This window comes from Saccopteryx leptura, chromosome 10 (assembly GCF_036850995.1).
Source record: "Saccopteryx leptura isolate mSacLep1 chromosome 10, mSacLep1_pri_phased_curated, whole genome shotgun sequence".
Taxonomy (NCBI): domain Eukaryota; kingdom Metazoa; phylum Chordata; class Mammalia; order Chiroptera; family Emballonuridae; genus Saccopteryx; species Saccopteryx leptura.
Window position 1 is genome coordinate 34,877,791 of NC_089512.1, and position 16,994 is coordinate 34,894,784.

General features: G+C 39.3%; 1 protein-coding gene and 1 pseudogene across 6 annotated transcripts in view; one reads left to right on the forward strand and one right to left on the reverse strand.

Moving 5' to 3' along the window:
• The window catches only part of ATP2C1 (ATPase secretory pathway Ca2+ transporting 1), a 153,625-nt gene that overhangs the window by 53,959 nt on the left and 82,672 nt on the right, over window positions 1-16,994 (forward strand). For 4 of the 6 annotated variants that reach the window (XM_066351271.1, XM_066351273.1, XM_066351277.1 and 1 more), the window contains one exon: window positions 14,982-15,092. In XM_066351271.1, the coding sequence (XP_066207368.1) occupies window positions 14,982-15,092 (111 nt within the window). Of the gene's footprint in view, window positions 1-14,764; window positions 14,819-14,981; window positions 15,093-16,994 lie in introns of all 6 variants that reach the window. The other 2 variants (XM_066351275.1, XM_066351276.1) reach the window with 1 other exon arrangement.
• On the reverse strand, window positions 3,243-4,723 carry LOC136382193 (small ribosomal subunit protein uS2-like; annotated as a pseudogene).

Consider the following 16,994-nt stretch of genomic DNA (forward strand, 5'->3'; position numbering starts at 1 on the left):
CTTTACTTTATAAAATTTATAAAGCAGAGTTACAGCAAGTTAAAGCATATAATAATAAAGTACTTACCGAGTACTTTATGTCGGATTTTTGCTAAGTTTGGCAGAATAAATCTTTATAAAACAACTTACTATAGTTAAATTTATCTTTTTATTTATACTTTGGTTGCTCTGCTACCGCCCACCATGAAAGCTAGAATGCCCACTAGTGGCGGTAGGGACCAGGTTGACTACCACTGAACTAAAATGATACAACTATACATTGATGCTTCTCATCTCTCCCTTCCTCTCTTTCTCTCTTTCTTGCATGTGCTCTCTCTCTCTCTTTCTCCCCCCCCCCTTCTTGCGTACTTCCAGACCCTGGAAACGTCTAATATACTTACTTTCTCTATGAATTTGTGTATTCTAGGTGCATCATATTAGTAGAATCATACAGTGTTTTTGTGACTGTTATACTTCACTTAACAAAATGTCCTCAAAGTTTAGCATATTTCAAAATTTCCTTCCATTTTGACTAAGGAAGGATTTTTTTTATTTTGCTGTTTGCTCTATGTCATACAGCTTTTTGTTTTCTGTATCACTGCCTTCTTTTTGTTTAGTTGATTTTTTTTGTCGTAAATGTATAAGTTCCTATCTCATTGTCTTTTGTGTATGTTCTATAGCTATTTTCTTTGTGGTTATCATGAGTATTGCATTTACTATCCTAAAGTTATAACATTCTAAATTTGGATTTATACCAATTTAACTTCAGTAGCATTCATAAACTGTTCCTTTAGGTCTCTGCCCTCACTCCTTTCAGTTGATGATGTCCCAAAATTACATTTTTATGCATGTATGTCCAGAAACATAATTCAAAATACACTTGTCTCTTAAATCATGTAGAAAACAAAATGTGAAGTTATAAACCAAAGTTATAGTACTAGCTTTTAGACTCAGTTTCTTTTAAAGATGTATTAGTGTTTTAAATCACATTGAAAACAAAAGTGGAATTACAAACCAAAGTTCTGGTAATACTAGTTTTATAATTGCCTATGTATTTACCTTTATTGAGATATTTTCTTCATATGGCTTCAAGTTATTTTTTAGTGTTTTTTTGTTTTTGTTTTTTATTTTATTTTTTTTAAAGACTTGATTCATTTTAGAGAGGAGAGAGAGAGAGAGAGAGAGAGAGAGAGAGAAGGGAGGAGCAGGAAGCATCAATTCCCATATGTGCCTTGACCAGGCAAGCCCAGGGTATTTTTTAGTGTTTTATTTCAACCTGCAGGGCTTTTTAAAAGCATTTCTTGCAGGCCAGGACTAGTGGCAGTGAACTTTTTCGGCTTTTTAATCTGGAAGTGTCTTAGTTTCTCTTTCACTTTTGCAGTATAGGTTTTCAGAATAGGCTATTTGGTTGAATTTCTTTTCTTTTAGCTCTTGAAATATATTGACCCATTGCCTTTTGGCTTCTATAGTTTGTGATGAAAAACTTGCCTGTTACCTTTATTGTTGATCCCTTTTATTCAGTGAGTCACTTCTCTCTACTTTATAAAGATTTTTTTTTATATTTATTGATTTTTAGAGAGAGAGGAGTGAGAGAGAAAGAGAGAGCGAGAGAGAGAGAGAAGGGGGGAGGAACAGGTAAGCATCAACTCCCATATGTGCCTTGACCAGGCAAGCCCAAGGTTTCGAACCGGCAACCTCAGTGTTCCAGGTCGACGCTTTATCCCATTGCGCCACCACAGGTCAGGCTCTCTGACTACAAAGATTCTCTCTTTGTCTTTTGATTATTATGTGTTTTAGTGTATGACTCTGAGTTCATTCTGTTGGAGTTTGTTTGAGCTTCTTTAGATATTTGTATTTGATTTTCATCAAATTTGGGAAGTTTTTGATCATTGTATTTTTAGATATTCTTTGTCTGTCTATTTTTCTGGGAGGCCAATCATGTGCATGTTGGTCATGAACAGGTCCCTTGTGCTCTGTTCACTTTTCTTCAATAATTTTATTGATTTTTCTCAGATTCTAAATATCTATTGACTTTTCTTCATGTTTGCTGCTGCTTTTTCTGCCTGCTTGAATCATCCTTTGAATCCCCTTAGTTTTTATTTCAGTTAAAGTTTCAGCTCCAGAATATTTTTTGGTTTCTTTTTAGGTTTTGTATTCAATATTTCCTTATTGATATATCCGTTTTGTTCATGTGAGTTTTCTTGACTGTCGGAACACACCTGCTCCACGAGGGTTGATTTAGATGAGGGGTCCCCAAACTTTTTCCACAGGGGGCCAGTTCACTGTCTCTCAGACCATTGGAGGGCTGGACTATAAAAAAAACTATGAACAAATACCTATGCACACTGCACATATCTGATTTTAAAGTAAAAAAACAAAACGGGAACAAATACAATATTTAAAATAAAGAACAAGTAAATTTAAATCAACAAATTGACCAGTATTTCAATGGGAACTATGCTCTCACTGACCACCAATGAAAGAGGTGACCCTTCCAGAAGTGTGGTGGGGGCTGGATAAATGGCCTCAGGGGGCCGCATGCGGCCCGTGGGCTATAGTTTGGGGACCCCTGATTTAGATGGTGAGATCCTCAAGGTGAAGAAAAGCACAAGGAGTCGAAGGCAGAGTGGTACATTTTCTAATGCTTTATTGCTGCTTCATCTCTGCTGTTTCTGCTGCTCCTGTTGCTGCTGCTGTTACTTCTGCTTCTGATGCCCCCACCTCCCACCCCATTCTCAGTATTTAAGTCTCAAGTCTCCTGAATTCTTATGTCTCCAATTTCCTGTGTCCTCTGCTTAGCAGTGCTGGTGTAGGTAGATACAGGGTTTAGGGACAATAGCAGGGAACCAATACCATATCAACCATTACATCAATGTGATGATGTCAACTTGCTGTGTTAGCTAGCCCATGCCCTAAGAGGCAATCTTCTGGGCGCCTGACCTAGAAGTGCCAGGGAACCAAGGCTAAATTAGCCCAAATATGCAGGGCCCTGGGCAGGCTGCCCAGAACAGGGGAGCTAGTGCTGCTTGCAGGTTCTCATAAGAACCAGAGCTCACATCCTGGTCTTTACTGTTAGGGTTCCCACATTGACTATCTCCACATCTTCCTTTAGTTCTTTGAGCATCTTTAAGGTGTTGTTTTAAAGTCTTTGTCTAGTAGATCTACCATCATGTTGTGAGTTTTTTTGTTTTGCTTTGTTTTTAAGAAACTTTATTTTCCATCAACCTAATTTCTATTCTGTTAAGAGTTTGTGGAAGAACAGCTTAAGACCACTCAGTGGTTGTCCCCACCCATTCAGTGGCCTGAGTAGCTGGCACCGCAGACTAGTCTTCAGTAGCAGGCTGAGCACTCCAGTTTTCAGCAGGAAACTGCTGCACAGGCACAGAGGGTACCTGCGAGCCTTCAGACCAGTCTGCGGCCTTACGTTGAGGAGCAGTAACTGAGGAGGAGGAGCAGTTCATTGACCCTGAAATTCCTCCTTGGTGATAGCCTTTTCAGCAGTGGCCTGCTCTTTTCAGTCTCTTCAGGGTCTCTACAGAAGTAGAGATCCAGTATGACCTCCCATGGGTATTCATAAGAGATGGTGCCAGGCATGTGCAGTACAGTGGTCCCTCGTCCATTGCAGGGGTGAGGTTCCAGAACCCCCCGTGATAGGTGAAAATCTGTGAAGTGGTGACCTTATATTTTATTATTTGTATGTATTTTAAGGCTTTATATACCCTCCTCACACTCTTACAAAACTCTCCCACACTGTTATTAACCTTTCCCACACTCTTATAAACACGTCCTATGCTCTTAAACACTTTCTACACTCTTATTAAACTTATGTAAACACAGTGCTCTGGTGGCCACCTCCCATCTTTCAGGCAATAGTGTGTCCTGTACGATCTCACGTGGGCAAACTAGCTCAAGTGGAAGCATCTGTAGTTGTGTTTTCCATAGGTGCAAACCTTTGTCTACTCATCTGCTGTACGCTATGTATTTTATTTCGATTTAATATTCTTTTAATGTGTTTTAATTAATATTTTTATATTGTTTTCAATTTTTAGGCTAGAAAATGCTTATTTTGCCACAAAAATAATTAAAATAATAAATATATCAAAATACCTATATACCACAAAATCCCGTGATATAGTGAAAAATCCGTGATACAAAATTAGATATATACGATTTAAAAATCTGCACTACAGTGAGACCGTGAAAAGTGAACTGCAATATGGCAAGGGACAACTACTTCTAAGGCCAGCACTGACCACATCAGATCCACCAAGTAAGCCCCCTTGTTGTTGCAAGGGATGGCAATGTCCACACAGCCCAGAGGAGAGTCTGTTGCACAGAGCAGTGGTAGGCAGGTTAACGTACAACACCTCTGTGAGAGGCTGGTGGTCAGCTCTGGGATCAGAAACCCCCTGAAGTGTCGGCTCTTGGAAGGCTGCCTGGATCTGGCTAGTGAAGGTTCCAGCAGTGCAGTGACCAGCAACTGAAGTGGTGCCAGTGACAGCACAGCTGGCTGGCTAGTGTTCCTGGAGGATACGTTTTCTATGGCAACAATGGCACGAGCTGCCAGCAGAAGCTTGCTCTAGGTTCTCTTCAGATTTATGCTGTAGACACCATCACTTGTCCTTTTGTAGATGTACTGTTCCATTTGGAAGTCACGATTGGTGCCACCTAAGGGGGTTCCTGCTGCAAGGAATTTGAGGACATCCTTCTCCGTCATTTTTGGGACATCAAGGGCTCTGGACATTGTGGAAGTTTCCCTTTAACTTTCATGAGGCTCGAGAACAACGCCGTATGAGACCTTCTCTAGGTAGCGTGGAAAGTCCATCAGGTTTTTTTAAGGGACATTTTCTTTGAGTGGGCCATATTTTCCCACTTTGTTGCATGCCTTGTGATTTTCTTTTTTACTATTGTTGAAAACTGGACATTTGAATCTAATAAAGTAGTAATTCTGGAAATCAGATTCTACCCCTTCCTTGGGACTTCCCATGTATTTTTTTAATCTATTGTTATAGGCTATTTCTGTGCAGGGCATCATCAGCTTAAACTCTTCAGAGATTGTTTCTGAGCTCCTGTAATTCTTTGGGCATGCACAGAGAATTTTTACTTTCTCTATACGTGTGGTTGTTTTTGAATATTCTGGTCTTTAGTGTCTGGCCCTCAAAAGGGGAAAAGAGAAAAATGAATAGGGGGTAAAAATGGTTGTTGGCCCTTTAAATTCCCTGGAAGCCCTTCTTCTGGTGCTGGAGGGGGAGGGTTTGCAACAGTGCGGGAGGTGCAACAACAATGGATGCCCTTGTTTTTTGTATGTACTTCCGTGAATACAAGCAGCAGTGAGGGACCCACCTATTTGAAGGACAGGGTGCTTTTTGCCTGCCACCCCTGGTTCTCATAAACTGTGTGTAAGCTGTTCCGGGAACATGTACATAGCTGCCTGCCATGGGTGAGGGGTAGGGGAACACGTTTGCGGGCTTGTGTGTGTGTAAGGGTGGAAGGATAGTAGCTGCTCTTGTGCTAAGAAATAAAGTTGACTGAAATTAATTGCAATTTACCATCTAAGCCTTCTCTTGCAAGTTGCAAGCCTTTAATAGTCTTCAGAGATCCAAAATAGTTAAATTAGAGAGATTCTGCCAGTGCAGTTGTTGTCCAAGTTGGAAGACAGAGTCCTGGTGTTTCCTACTCCAGTTTAGACTTAGACATTGGTTCAGTTCCTGGCTTATACCATTTACTAATTTTGTTGGTTTCTTTTTACCTTGGGCAGATTACCTCTTCAGCCTTTAGTTTCCTTATCTATAAAACAGGGAAATAATAATGCCCTTTCAAAGAGTTTTCCAAAGATTGAATGAAGTAATACAAATAAAGCAGTCAGCCTCACCACTTGCATTTAACACATTAAAAGTGTAAACATCTTCCTCTTACTACTACTAGTTCTTTTCCTATTATACTGCTCACAAAAATTAGGGGATATTTCAAAATGACTATGAAGCTATAAATTATCCCCTAGTTTTTGTGAGCAGTATGTTTCTGTACATTCATAAACTACTAGTGTGCTGACTTTTTTTTTTATGTCAAAGCTTTAGAATTATGAAGACATTGTATTTCGTGGAGATCCTTTAAGGCAGATAATTCATTTTTCAAAATGAAAGGGTCTTGTGAAAGTTTCATAGTTAGAAATTATTGTTCTTTACACTTTAGGGTTAAAACCATATAGTTAACAAGTAAGAATTCATTCAAACTACTGATTCATGCCAAATTACTTTTGGCCACTTTGGTTCAGTAGTATTATTTTGTGGTGTCTTTAGTTATATCTTAAAACAGTTAGAGGTTGAAGCAAGGAATTAAAAATGTACATATGAGTTAATGATGAAGTTATAGAAATTGCTTGTTATACAAATAGGTGCCCAGGAATGAGGAGCTTTTTTGACTAAGAGACTTTTGATTGCCCTTTTACCTTTACCTTTCTTCTCCAGGGCATGTTTTTAGCATGGGAACTTGGATTTTAATAGAAAGAAGTCCAATTATTCATAAACAAGTATAGAACTATCCAGGTATTCTGCAGTTATTTGTAATGTGGAAAAATAGAGCATTAGCGTCTAAGTGAAAACAGTTGGATCCCTGACCTCCTTTGACCTCTTTAGTTACTTTGGAAGTGAAGAGGTTCCCTACCCCCTCACTGTCGAGCAGGAAAGAAAAGGTTTAAATATGAATTTATTGGTATTAATTAATTCTTAATTATAGGAATATACATACAGTTATTGTTTAGAGATGTAATGTTAGTTGATACAGTTAAGGGAGAAGTCTTATTAACTTATTTTTTATCCCTTGAATAGTTTTTGAGAGCCAAGGGTGTGCCAGGCATGGGCAACACTGGTTTATGTGACCCACAGTTCTTGTAGAGAGAAGACATGTTTGAGGAGCTGTGATAGAGGTTCTAGGGGTGAGTGGTTAGTTCAGAAGTGTAGGGGGAGATGTTACAAGAAGACTCAAGGCCTGAAAGCTTTGTAGAGTATGGGGTATGAGAGGCTGGACTTGCTGCCTCTTCTGTGGAGATGTGCTTGCTGCCAGCTTGAAGGCAGTGAGACTAAGAGGTAGACTTCTTTTCCCACATAGGTGAATGACCGCGGTGCGGTTTTGGACTTTTTATTTAGTTAGCCACTTAAACGAATATATCTTACTAGTAATAGAGGATAAATCATCCTTTTACAGGAAGGGCAGTATTATTAGGACATGTAACGCATACATGCCAAATTAAATATAGCTAATAGAAGTCTTACGGTCTCCTATTAGATAACATTACTTTTAGAGATACTCATGGGGTGTTAGTGTTTAAGGTGAAGTAGGAACAGTGATTTCCTTGGAGGGGGCAGGCTCAGAATGCTTTTGTTTAAGAAAGCTTAGATTTTTATTTATTTTTTATTTATTTGTTACCAGTTTCTGTTGGTGTAGTAGAGAAACAACTGGTACCAATGTAGGCAGAATTCAAGTTGCCTAACTATTGGAGTGGCAGACTGAATCTCTGATGTCTTAGCTTTCTGTGTAACTTGACCCCTCAGTTCTCTTTATGTTTTTACTGTCCATATATGAAAGTGGTGTTTTCTTGCCTTGGGTGGGGGGTGAATTTTCTAAACATGGCTTTTTTTAGTGTATACTGATCAGAAATTCATTTCCCTGATTGTGTCCTTGTAGGCAGCTTAGGTCATTGGCTAGCAGAAACAAAAGTATTGAGTAGTAGATTCTTCAAAATAAACCTAACCATTGAGTAAAAGGGCTTTTTTATTTTATTATTTTTTTTAACAGCAGATTATAAATGTGAGCCTGTTTGGATTGGCTTTTTCGTTTTATGTAAGACTTGTTTCAATTGGATGACAGATGGTTTACAATTGTATTCAACAGCTAGCAGTTGGGATTAAATGTCAGAGTCTATTTCTGAATCTTAAAGAGTACTGTGTGCTGAGAATTAAAATGAAACACTTCTGCTTTTACTCGGTCTGGACATTTAAAAAAAATCTGAAACTTGGGATCAGTTAATTGGAATTTGCAAGAGAATGTATGATTGACTTTTTAAAAAATTGCATAGTTGTGGTAAGAAGTACAAATTTGCCTTATAAAGTACTTCAAGAAGGACTTTATTCTTAAAGTAGAATTTTCTTCCCCAAGTTGGAGATAATATGGCAAATATAGGTAAAGTTGAAAAGGATCAGTGATTCATTCTTCTGTGTGTTATAATAGGATAACAGATGAAATATATTTGCCAAAGAAAGAGGGAAGAACCAAGAATTCTGTAAGCGGGGTAGAGAAATTGCCCAAAGGGTGGCATAGGTCTGCCAACATTAATACCAGAGTTACATTGATTGCATGGCTCAGAAAAAAGGTCCAGTTACCAACATGTAAAACATTATTGAGCGTATGATGAACTAGATAGGTAGAGAGGAAGGTTGGTGGGATTGTAGTTGTCATAGTCTTTATTGTTTTTACCTTTTTTTTTTTTATAAGAAAGTACTGCCTGACTGGGCAGTGGTACAGTGAATAGAGCATTGGACTGGGACTTAGAGGACCCAGGTTTGAAACCCTGAGGTCACTGTTTTGAGCGTGGGCCCATCCGGCTGGAGCATGGGTTCACCAGCTTGAGTGCGGGGTCACTGGCTTGAATGTGGGATCATAGATGTGACCCCATGGTTGCTGGCTTGAGCCCAGAGGTCACTGGCTTAAAGCCTAAGATTGCTGGCTTGAGCCCAAGGTTGCTGCTTGCTTGAGCATGGGGTCACTGGCTTGGCTGTAGACCCCCAAGGAACATATGAGAAAGCAATCAATGAACAACTAAGGTGCCGCAACAAAGAAATGATGCTTCTCATCTCTCCCTTCTTGTCTGTCTGTCTCTATCTGTCCCTCTCTCTGTCTTTCTTGCAAAAAAAAGAAAAAAAGAAAAAAAGTACTTAGTATTCTGGTAAGGGTGAATTTATTAGGTAAGCATGGGAAATGAAAAGATCTACTTTGGGAGAGGAAGAAGGTTGTGATTTGTGGGGCAAAAACTGAGATTGAGGGGATAGATTTAAAATACTAAGTTGGAAGGAATAGATTGAGGGGAGAAAATATCAAGACTTTTATAGAGACCGCTGTTTCATATTCTGCTTTCATTTTGAAGAACAGCCTTAACCTCTGCTTTTCTGCTCGGATCTAGGAATGCATAAAGGACAACCCCTCACCTTTAGGTTTTTAGATATTTGAGGATGTCATAGTGACTGTGATGTGTGAATTCTGCATTACAAGTTTTATCTGTAGGGAGTTGATCAAACCTACTCTTTGTTGCTTGCATAATGGTGATACCGATTTGGACATATTTGTATTAATCTGTGCTTGAGTAAGGAACTAGATTCATTTGGTTAATTTGTAAATGTCACAGTCCAGTTCTTTAGATTAGAAGGGGTGGTAACATCACTTTTTTTTCGTTCTTTTTGTGAAGCAATTTTTATTGTGATGAAATATATAACATTTTCCATTTCAACCATTTTTTTTTTTTGTATTTTTCTGAAATTGGAAACGGGGAGGCAGTCAGACAGACTCCCGCATGCGCCCAACCAGGATCCACCCGGCACGCCCACCAGGGGGCAATGCTCTGCCCATCTGGGGCGTCGCTCTGTTGCAACCAGAGCCATTCTAGCGCCTGAGGCAGAGGCCACAGAGCCATCCTCAGCACCCGGGCAAACTTTGCTCCAATGGAGCCTTGGCTGCAGGAGGGGAAGAGAGAGACAGAGAGGAAGGAGAGGGGGAGGGGTGGAGAAGCAGATGGGTGCTTCTCCTGTGTGCCCTGGCCGGGAATCGAACCCGGGACTCCTGCACGCCAGGCCAACGCTCTACCACTGAGCCAACCGGCCAGGGCCATTTCAACCATTTTTAAGTGTACAATTTATCAGCATTAATTACATTCATAGTATTTTGTAACCATTGCAGCTATCTATTTCCAACACTTTTTCATTATCCCAAACCGAAAGCCTGTACTCATTAAGCAATAACTTCCCATTTCTCCCTTATTTCTGGGCCCTGGTTACCATTAGTCTACTTTCTTCCTCTTTGAATTTACCTATTCTAGGTATTTTATATAGGTCAAATCATACAATGTTTGTCCTTTTGTGTCTGGCTTATTTCACTTAGCATGTTTTTAAGGTTCATTCATGTTGCCTATGTATCAGAACTTTTCTTTTTATGGCTGAGTAATAATCCATTGTATGTATAGACTACATTTTGTTTATCCATTTATCTGGATGGACATTTGAGTTGTTTCCACCTTTTGACTCTTACAAATAATACTGCAGTGCACATAGGCATACAAATAGCTGAGCTCTGTTTTTAATTATACTGGGTATATACCTAGTAGAATTGCTGGGTCATATGATTATTCTGTTTAGCTCTTTGAGGAACCATCAGACTGTATTCTAGAGTGGCTGCATTATTTTACCTTCCCACCAACAGTACAAGAATTTAAATTTCTCTACATCTTTACCAGTGTATGTTTATTCTGAGATTTAATACTATTTCTTTGTTTATGACTATTTATGTCTGGATATCTCTACATAGATGTTTAGTAATAGTTAGTTCCTTGGCTTCTTTCAGGTTTCTGTGCCCAAATTCTTCCTTAACTGTTTGAGTAGTATGAACATTCATATATGTCCTTGTGCCTCCTGACCATCCAGAGTAAGATCGTACATGTGTAAGGCAACATTGAAAAAGGGCAAATGGCCTGACCAAGTGGTGGCGCAGTGGATAGAGCATCAGACTGGGATGTGGAAGGACCCAGGTTCGAGACCCTGAGGTCACCAGATTGAATGCGGGCTCATCTGGTTTGAGCAAAAGCTCACCAGCTTGAACCCAAGGTCACTGGCTCCAGCAAGGGGTTACTCAGTCTGCTGAAGGCCCGCAGTCAAGGCACATATGAGAAAGCTGTCAATGAACAACTAAGGTGTTGGAACATGCAACGAAAAACTAATGATTGATGCTTCTCATCTCTCTTCGTTCCTGTCTGTCTGTCCCTGTCTATCCCTCTCTCTGGGGGGGTAAAAAAAAAGGGAAAATATATGTTCTTCTTGTTTCCATAAATTGGTTATCAAACAAACATGATTTTAAGTTAATAAAACTGGAACTGGAACTACTTTCATTTTTTGAAAAAAACACTCCCAGGGTCAGAGAGCATGAAAAGAACTCACTACTCAAAGGGTTAATGGAGAGGTCTTCGCTGGCCCCTGCTAAATAAAATGAAACAATTCCTTCCCTACTTAGCCTTCTTTTCTTGTTTTCTAGAACATTTATTGTATAACATTTGATTTATATAGTCTTTTGTTTCCTGTAAGCTGGAGTTCTTACCTATTTTTTCACTTCTTTGACCTTAGTACCAAGAAGAGTGTCTGATATGTAATAAGCATTGATTATGTGTTGGAGAGAACTGAATAAGTATGTGAATAAATGCTGGCTTTTTACTACTTACTGCATTCTCTTCATCCCTCCCCTACCCTTCCTTGAGAACTTTGCACATTCAGTTCCCTCTGTTTTTTCATTCCTTCCTTAGGCAGCTTCTTGATGTTCACATCTGTAAGCACTACTTCTTCATCAAAACTTTCCTGTCCAGATTGTAAGTTCTCATGTTCGTGGACTTCTCCTTCATAGTACTATTCTTTGATAATGCCTGTCTTCCCACCCTCCCTGACTCCAAGCTGCTTTTGCTTATTGTTTATTCCTAGGTTCTAGCACAAATTCTTAATGCCATGTTTGTTGAAAAAGTAAATGAACAAATTAAAATACTCTTATGAGCCATATAACTGATGACCATTTGAGCTAGTAAATCTCTAACATTTGCTTATAAAGAAAATAGGATTAAAATTCAATAATTTTCATAATTTTAATGATATAGAATCTAGTAAGCATAATCATAGTTTGTATTGCTGCCTTTAACCAAGATTTGACTCTGCTGTAGCCTCCCTCTGTTGTGGGAGAGATTACTTCATTCATTGAAATCAGCCCTTACAGATGGCCATCCAGCTTTTGCCAGACGTACCCAGCACTCCTCATTCTAACTCCAGAGGTTGGTCTGTTGTAAGTTCAGCCTTGGTTTTGTTGTTCTTCCCTCCGTATGGCAGCCCTTCATGCACTATTTAGAAAGTTATCATCATGCTCATTTGGTATCTTATCTTTTATTAAATAAAACAGTCTCACTTCCTTCTCTTGAGATTTTTTTCAGCTCTTTTTAAGCCCAGAAAGTGTTCCTGAGGGATTTTATGTAAAGTGTGTTCCAACACAGACCCTATATTTATGTACCAGCTATCAAAGGATTACTTTGAAAAGATTTTATGAAGAAGACTCTTGTTCTGCATATTGGGTACTAGAGATGGCAATTGGCAATATATTGATATTAATGATGAAAAAAGTATACTTTAATAGAAAAAATATTGCAAATCTAGCTTTACTAATCTTGATTAGTAATTTGGTCTGTATTGAGCTTGTACTATTGAAGTGCACATATAAATATTAAATAATTTTGGGAGAAAAATAGCTAGTTGAGTGCTTATCACTAGTGGTTCAAAATTCTCTATTAATGTATGTAGTTCTGACACATTTTTAGGTACTGTTTGTTCCCATTTTATATATGAAGACACTGAGGTACGGAAATCTTAGAAATTAAAGATTTTCTTTTCTTTCTTTTTTTTAAAAATTCTTTATTCAGTGAGAGGAGGGGAGGCAGAGAGACAGACTCCCACATGCGCCCCAACCTGGCAAGCCCATCTGGGGCATTGATCTCTTGCTCAGCAACTGAGCTCTTCTTAGTGTCTGAGGCAGAGGCCATGGAGCCATCCTCAGCGACCGCAGCTAACTTGCTTCAGTTGAGCCATGCCTGTAGGAGGGGGAGAGAGAGAGAGAAAGAGAGAGAGAGAGACAGAGAGAGAAAGAAGCAAGAGGGGGAAGGGTGAAGAAGCACATGGGCGCTTCTTCTGTGTGCCCTGACTGGGGCACAAAACCCAGGACATCCACACATCGGACTTAATGCTCTACCACTGAGCCAACCAGCCAGGGCCAGAAATTAAAGATTTTCAAAAGATTTTTTTATCTCCTTGTTACTGCAGGCAGTGTCAACATAATTGGCCCTTCTTAATTTTGTTTTATGATCTCACATAATTAAGTAACTGTGTCAAACTTATTAGGTCTCATTGCATTAAGAGTCAAGTCATTTTGGGAAAATTTTTCTCCAATATTTAATTTAGGGATGGTTCAGTGAATCCTTTCCTCTGTCCTACTTTGTTTTATAGGATTGAAACAAAGGTATTCAGTGACCCTAAAATATCCATATAATTTTTATGAACTTTCCAATATTTCACTAAGGTTTTGAATGTCTTAATTATGTAAAGATATTATGCTATAAAATAATTTCAAGACTTCATTTTGTGGCCCTGGCCAGTTTGTTTAGTGGTAGAGCATCAGCCCGGGGTATGGATGTCCCAGGTTCGATTCCTGGTCAGGGCACACAGGAGAAGCAACTATCTGCTTCTCTACCCCTCTCCCTTCTGTCTCTCTATCTCTCTCTTCTCCACCCACAGCCATGGCTCAGTTGGGGCAAGTTGGCCTTGGGTGCTGAGGATGGCTCCATGGCTGCCTCAGGTGCTAAAATGGCTCAGTTGCCAAGCAACGAAGCAGCGGGCTCAGATGGGCAGCGTATCTGCCCCATAGTGGGCTTGTCAGGTATATCCTGATCAGGGCACATGCGGGAGTCTGTCTCTCTGACTCCCTGCTTCTCACCTGAGGAAAAAAAAAAGATTTCATTCTTCTCTTTTCTGTAAGGTACTTAAACATTTAACAATTCCTTTTGAATAAATGAGATTAAAAACGTAGTATAGTATTTGATTGTTTCTGAACTTGGTCACATTGAGGTAATCCTTTTTTCCACAGCTATTTACCATTTCATGGATTAAGTGTAAAAAACTATTTATTCATACAGGCCTTTATAATGACATTTTAATGATGGAAATTTTAAGAATTTTTCTTCTTTGATCTTATTTGCTATCTTAAAGAAGTGTTGCCTCAAATAACCTTTTAGGAAAATATTTTATTCTAAAAATGTTGATTATCCAAGATTGAAAACATTTTACTTAAAAATTTGAAGACCTGTGACAATAAGATGATCACTTTAGTTTCACTATTATTTTAATCAGTGGATGTGTGACAACTTAAGTGTTTTCTTCTTTAAAAGTTTCGGTGGAACTTTTTGTCTCTCTCCTGCTTTTTCAAAATCCCTTTTTTCTATAAAGAATCTCAGCGTAGGACCCAAGAGAGGCCTAGGTTGGGTATTTATTTCTAGAAATATGTTAAACAGTGTTTGCTAGGTATCTGCTTATGAAGCTGCATATGTAAGGAGCATGGTTGCCATCATCTCTGTGATGTACTCTGCTTGTTCATAGCCCCTTCACTAACCTGTGCATCCTCTGCTTGTTTGGTCTGTTTTGCTTTTTGTCTTTCCCCGTGTTTGGGACTTTAAATCTGACTTGCTGTCATGGTGCTTCAGTAGAGTAGCTAGGTGTCCTTTCTAGATACATATAGTAGTTAAGAAATGAGCTGACCAACAGGAGTAAATTAAATGGAGAAAGCTTAGCTGTTCCTTGTCCCTTGTGTTAAACATAATGAGTTTAGAGGATTATGACTACATGTAATCATTAGGATCTGCTAGACAGGACATCTGTTTTACTTTTTACTCATTATACTAGTGTAGGAATAGCATCTTTTAATTTAATGTGAAAATTATTTTGTGTTCTAGCTGGCACTGGTGGCTTAATTTTTGAAATGTGCTTTCTGGAAAAATCAGCACATGGTTAGTATAAAATTATCTTACTAGTATTTGATACTCATTAGTCTGAAAATATTTGTTTTCTAACTGGAAAATAAGTTGCTGTGATTGTTTGAATTTTTATTTATTCTATACTGCATTAGAAATGTTTGGTATATCAGATTTTTTCTTTGGTTTAATTTTCTAGGTTGCACGTTTTCAGAAAATTCCTAATGGTGAAAATGAGACAATGATTCCTGTATTGACATCAAAAAAAGCAAGTGAATTACCAGTCAGTGAAGTTGCAAGCATTCTCCAAGTAAGTGCTTGGTGGGGAGGAAAGAAGTAGATAGTAAAATCAGTCGCTAATGTATAGACTGTATACATAAGTGCTACCCAATAGAATTTCCATGATGATAGAAGCATTCTCTTCTGCACTATGCAGTATAGTAGTCACTAAACATGACTATGAATACTTGAAGTGTGGCTAGTTTAGGGGAGGAAATAAATTTAATTTTATGTAATTTTTATATATTGAAATTTAAATAGTTACATGTTGCTAGTGGATTACCTGATTGGACAGTGCCACTTTAGATTATTAGCTTTACTGGGACTGTTAGTGCTATGTAAGGATTAATTGGATTAGGAAAATAGTCAGTTAAGTTATTAACGTAAGTGAAACTAGCAGTTTATCTTTTTTAAATGTATTTTTTAAAGAAAAAGCTAAGTACAAGTTCAGAACTACAAATAAACTTTAATCTCTTTTTAATTTTGAAAGCACAATCTATTGAAACTTGAAGAATATAATGTTTTAATTTTTCCTTAAGAATTTACATATTTTAATGATGGCATAAAAATAATTAGTGGCCCTGGCCAGTTGGCTCAGCAGTAGAGCGTCGGCCCAGCTTATGGAAGTCCTGGGTTTGATTCCCAGTCAGGGCACACAGCAGAGGCGCCCGTCTGCTTCTCCACCCTTCCCCCTCTCCTTCCTCTCTATCTCTCTCTTCCCTTCCCACAGCCAAAGGCTCCACTGGAGCAAAGTTGGCCCAGGTGCTGAGGATGGCTTCATGGTTTCCACATCAGGTGCTAGGATGGCTCCAGTTGCAATGGAGCAATGCCCCAGATGGGCAGGGCATTGCCCCCTTGTGGGTATGCCACGTGGATCTTGGTCAGGCGCATGTGGGAGTCTGTCTGACTGCCTCCCACTTCTAACTTTGGAAAAAGTAATATTGTGTGTCCGTAAAGTTATGGTGCACTTTTGACCGGTCACAGGAAAGCAACAAAAGACGATAGGAATGTGAAATCTGCACCAAAAAGGAAAACTTTCCCAATTTCATACCTATTCAGTGCAGTTTGATGTGGGCTCCATTTGTTGCCCTACACACATCCAAATGATAGTGAAGTTCTTGTCACACATGGGTGTAACAGAGTGAATAACGTCTGTGATTCTGTTTTAAGTGATTAATGTCGTTGATACGTTCAATGTACACATGTTGCTTCGCATAACCCCAAAAGTAAAAGTCTAAGGGCGTCAGATCCAGGGATCGTGGTGGCCATGGCTTGACAGAACCCCTGCCTATCCACCACCGGGGGAATGTTCTATCCAGAAACTCACGAACAATGGTGGCGTAGTGTGGAGGAGCGCCGTCCTGTTGAAAGATGACACCTTCTGGAAATTGTGGCACTGCATACAATTCCAACATGTCAAGATACGACTTTGCCGTCACAGACTGCTCCATGAAAAAAAATGGGCCTATCACCTTATCATGCATCAGGCCACACCACATGTTCACTTTAGGCATGAGGATGTTCAGCAGCCCATATTCGGATGTTATGGTGATGAACATGTCCACAGATATGGAAGGTCACCTCATCGCTAAACACAATCTTCTGCAAAAATCTTGTATCATTGTCGATCTCATGAAGCATATCTGTAGCAAACGCACATCGTGTGGGTCTATCCCCGGTTTGATAGCGTGCAACAGCCGCAATTTGTACCCCGTGAAAGAGATGTTTCTTTAACACCTTATGAACTGTAGTCTTGCTTAGGTGTAATTGTCGAGCACATGCACACACAGATTTTTAGGGCTCCTTAGGTAGCTATCCCGTATAGCCTCTACAGCAGGGGTCCCCAAACTACGGCCCGCGGGCCGCATGCGGCCCCCTGAGGCCATTTATCCGGCCCCCACCGCACTTCCGGAAGGGGCACCTCTTTCATTGG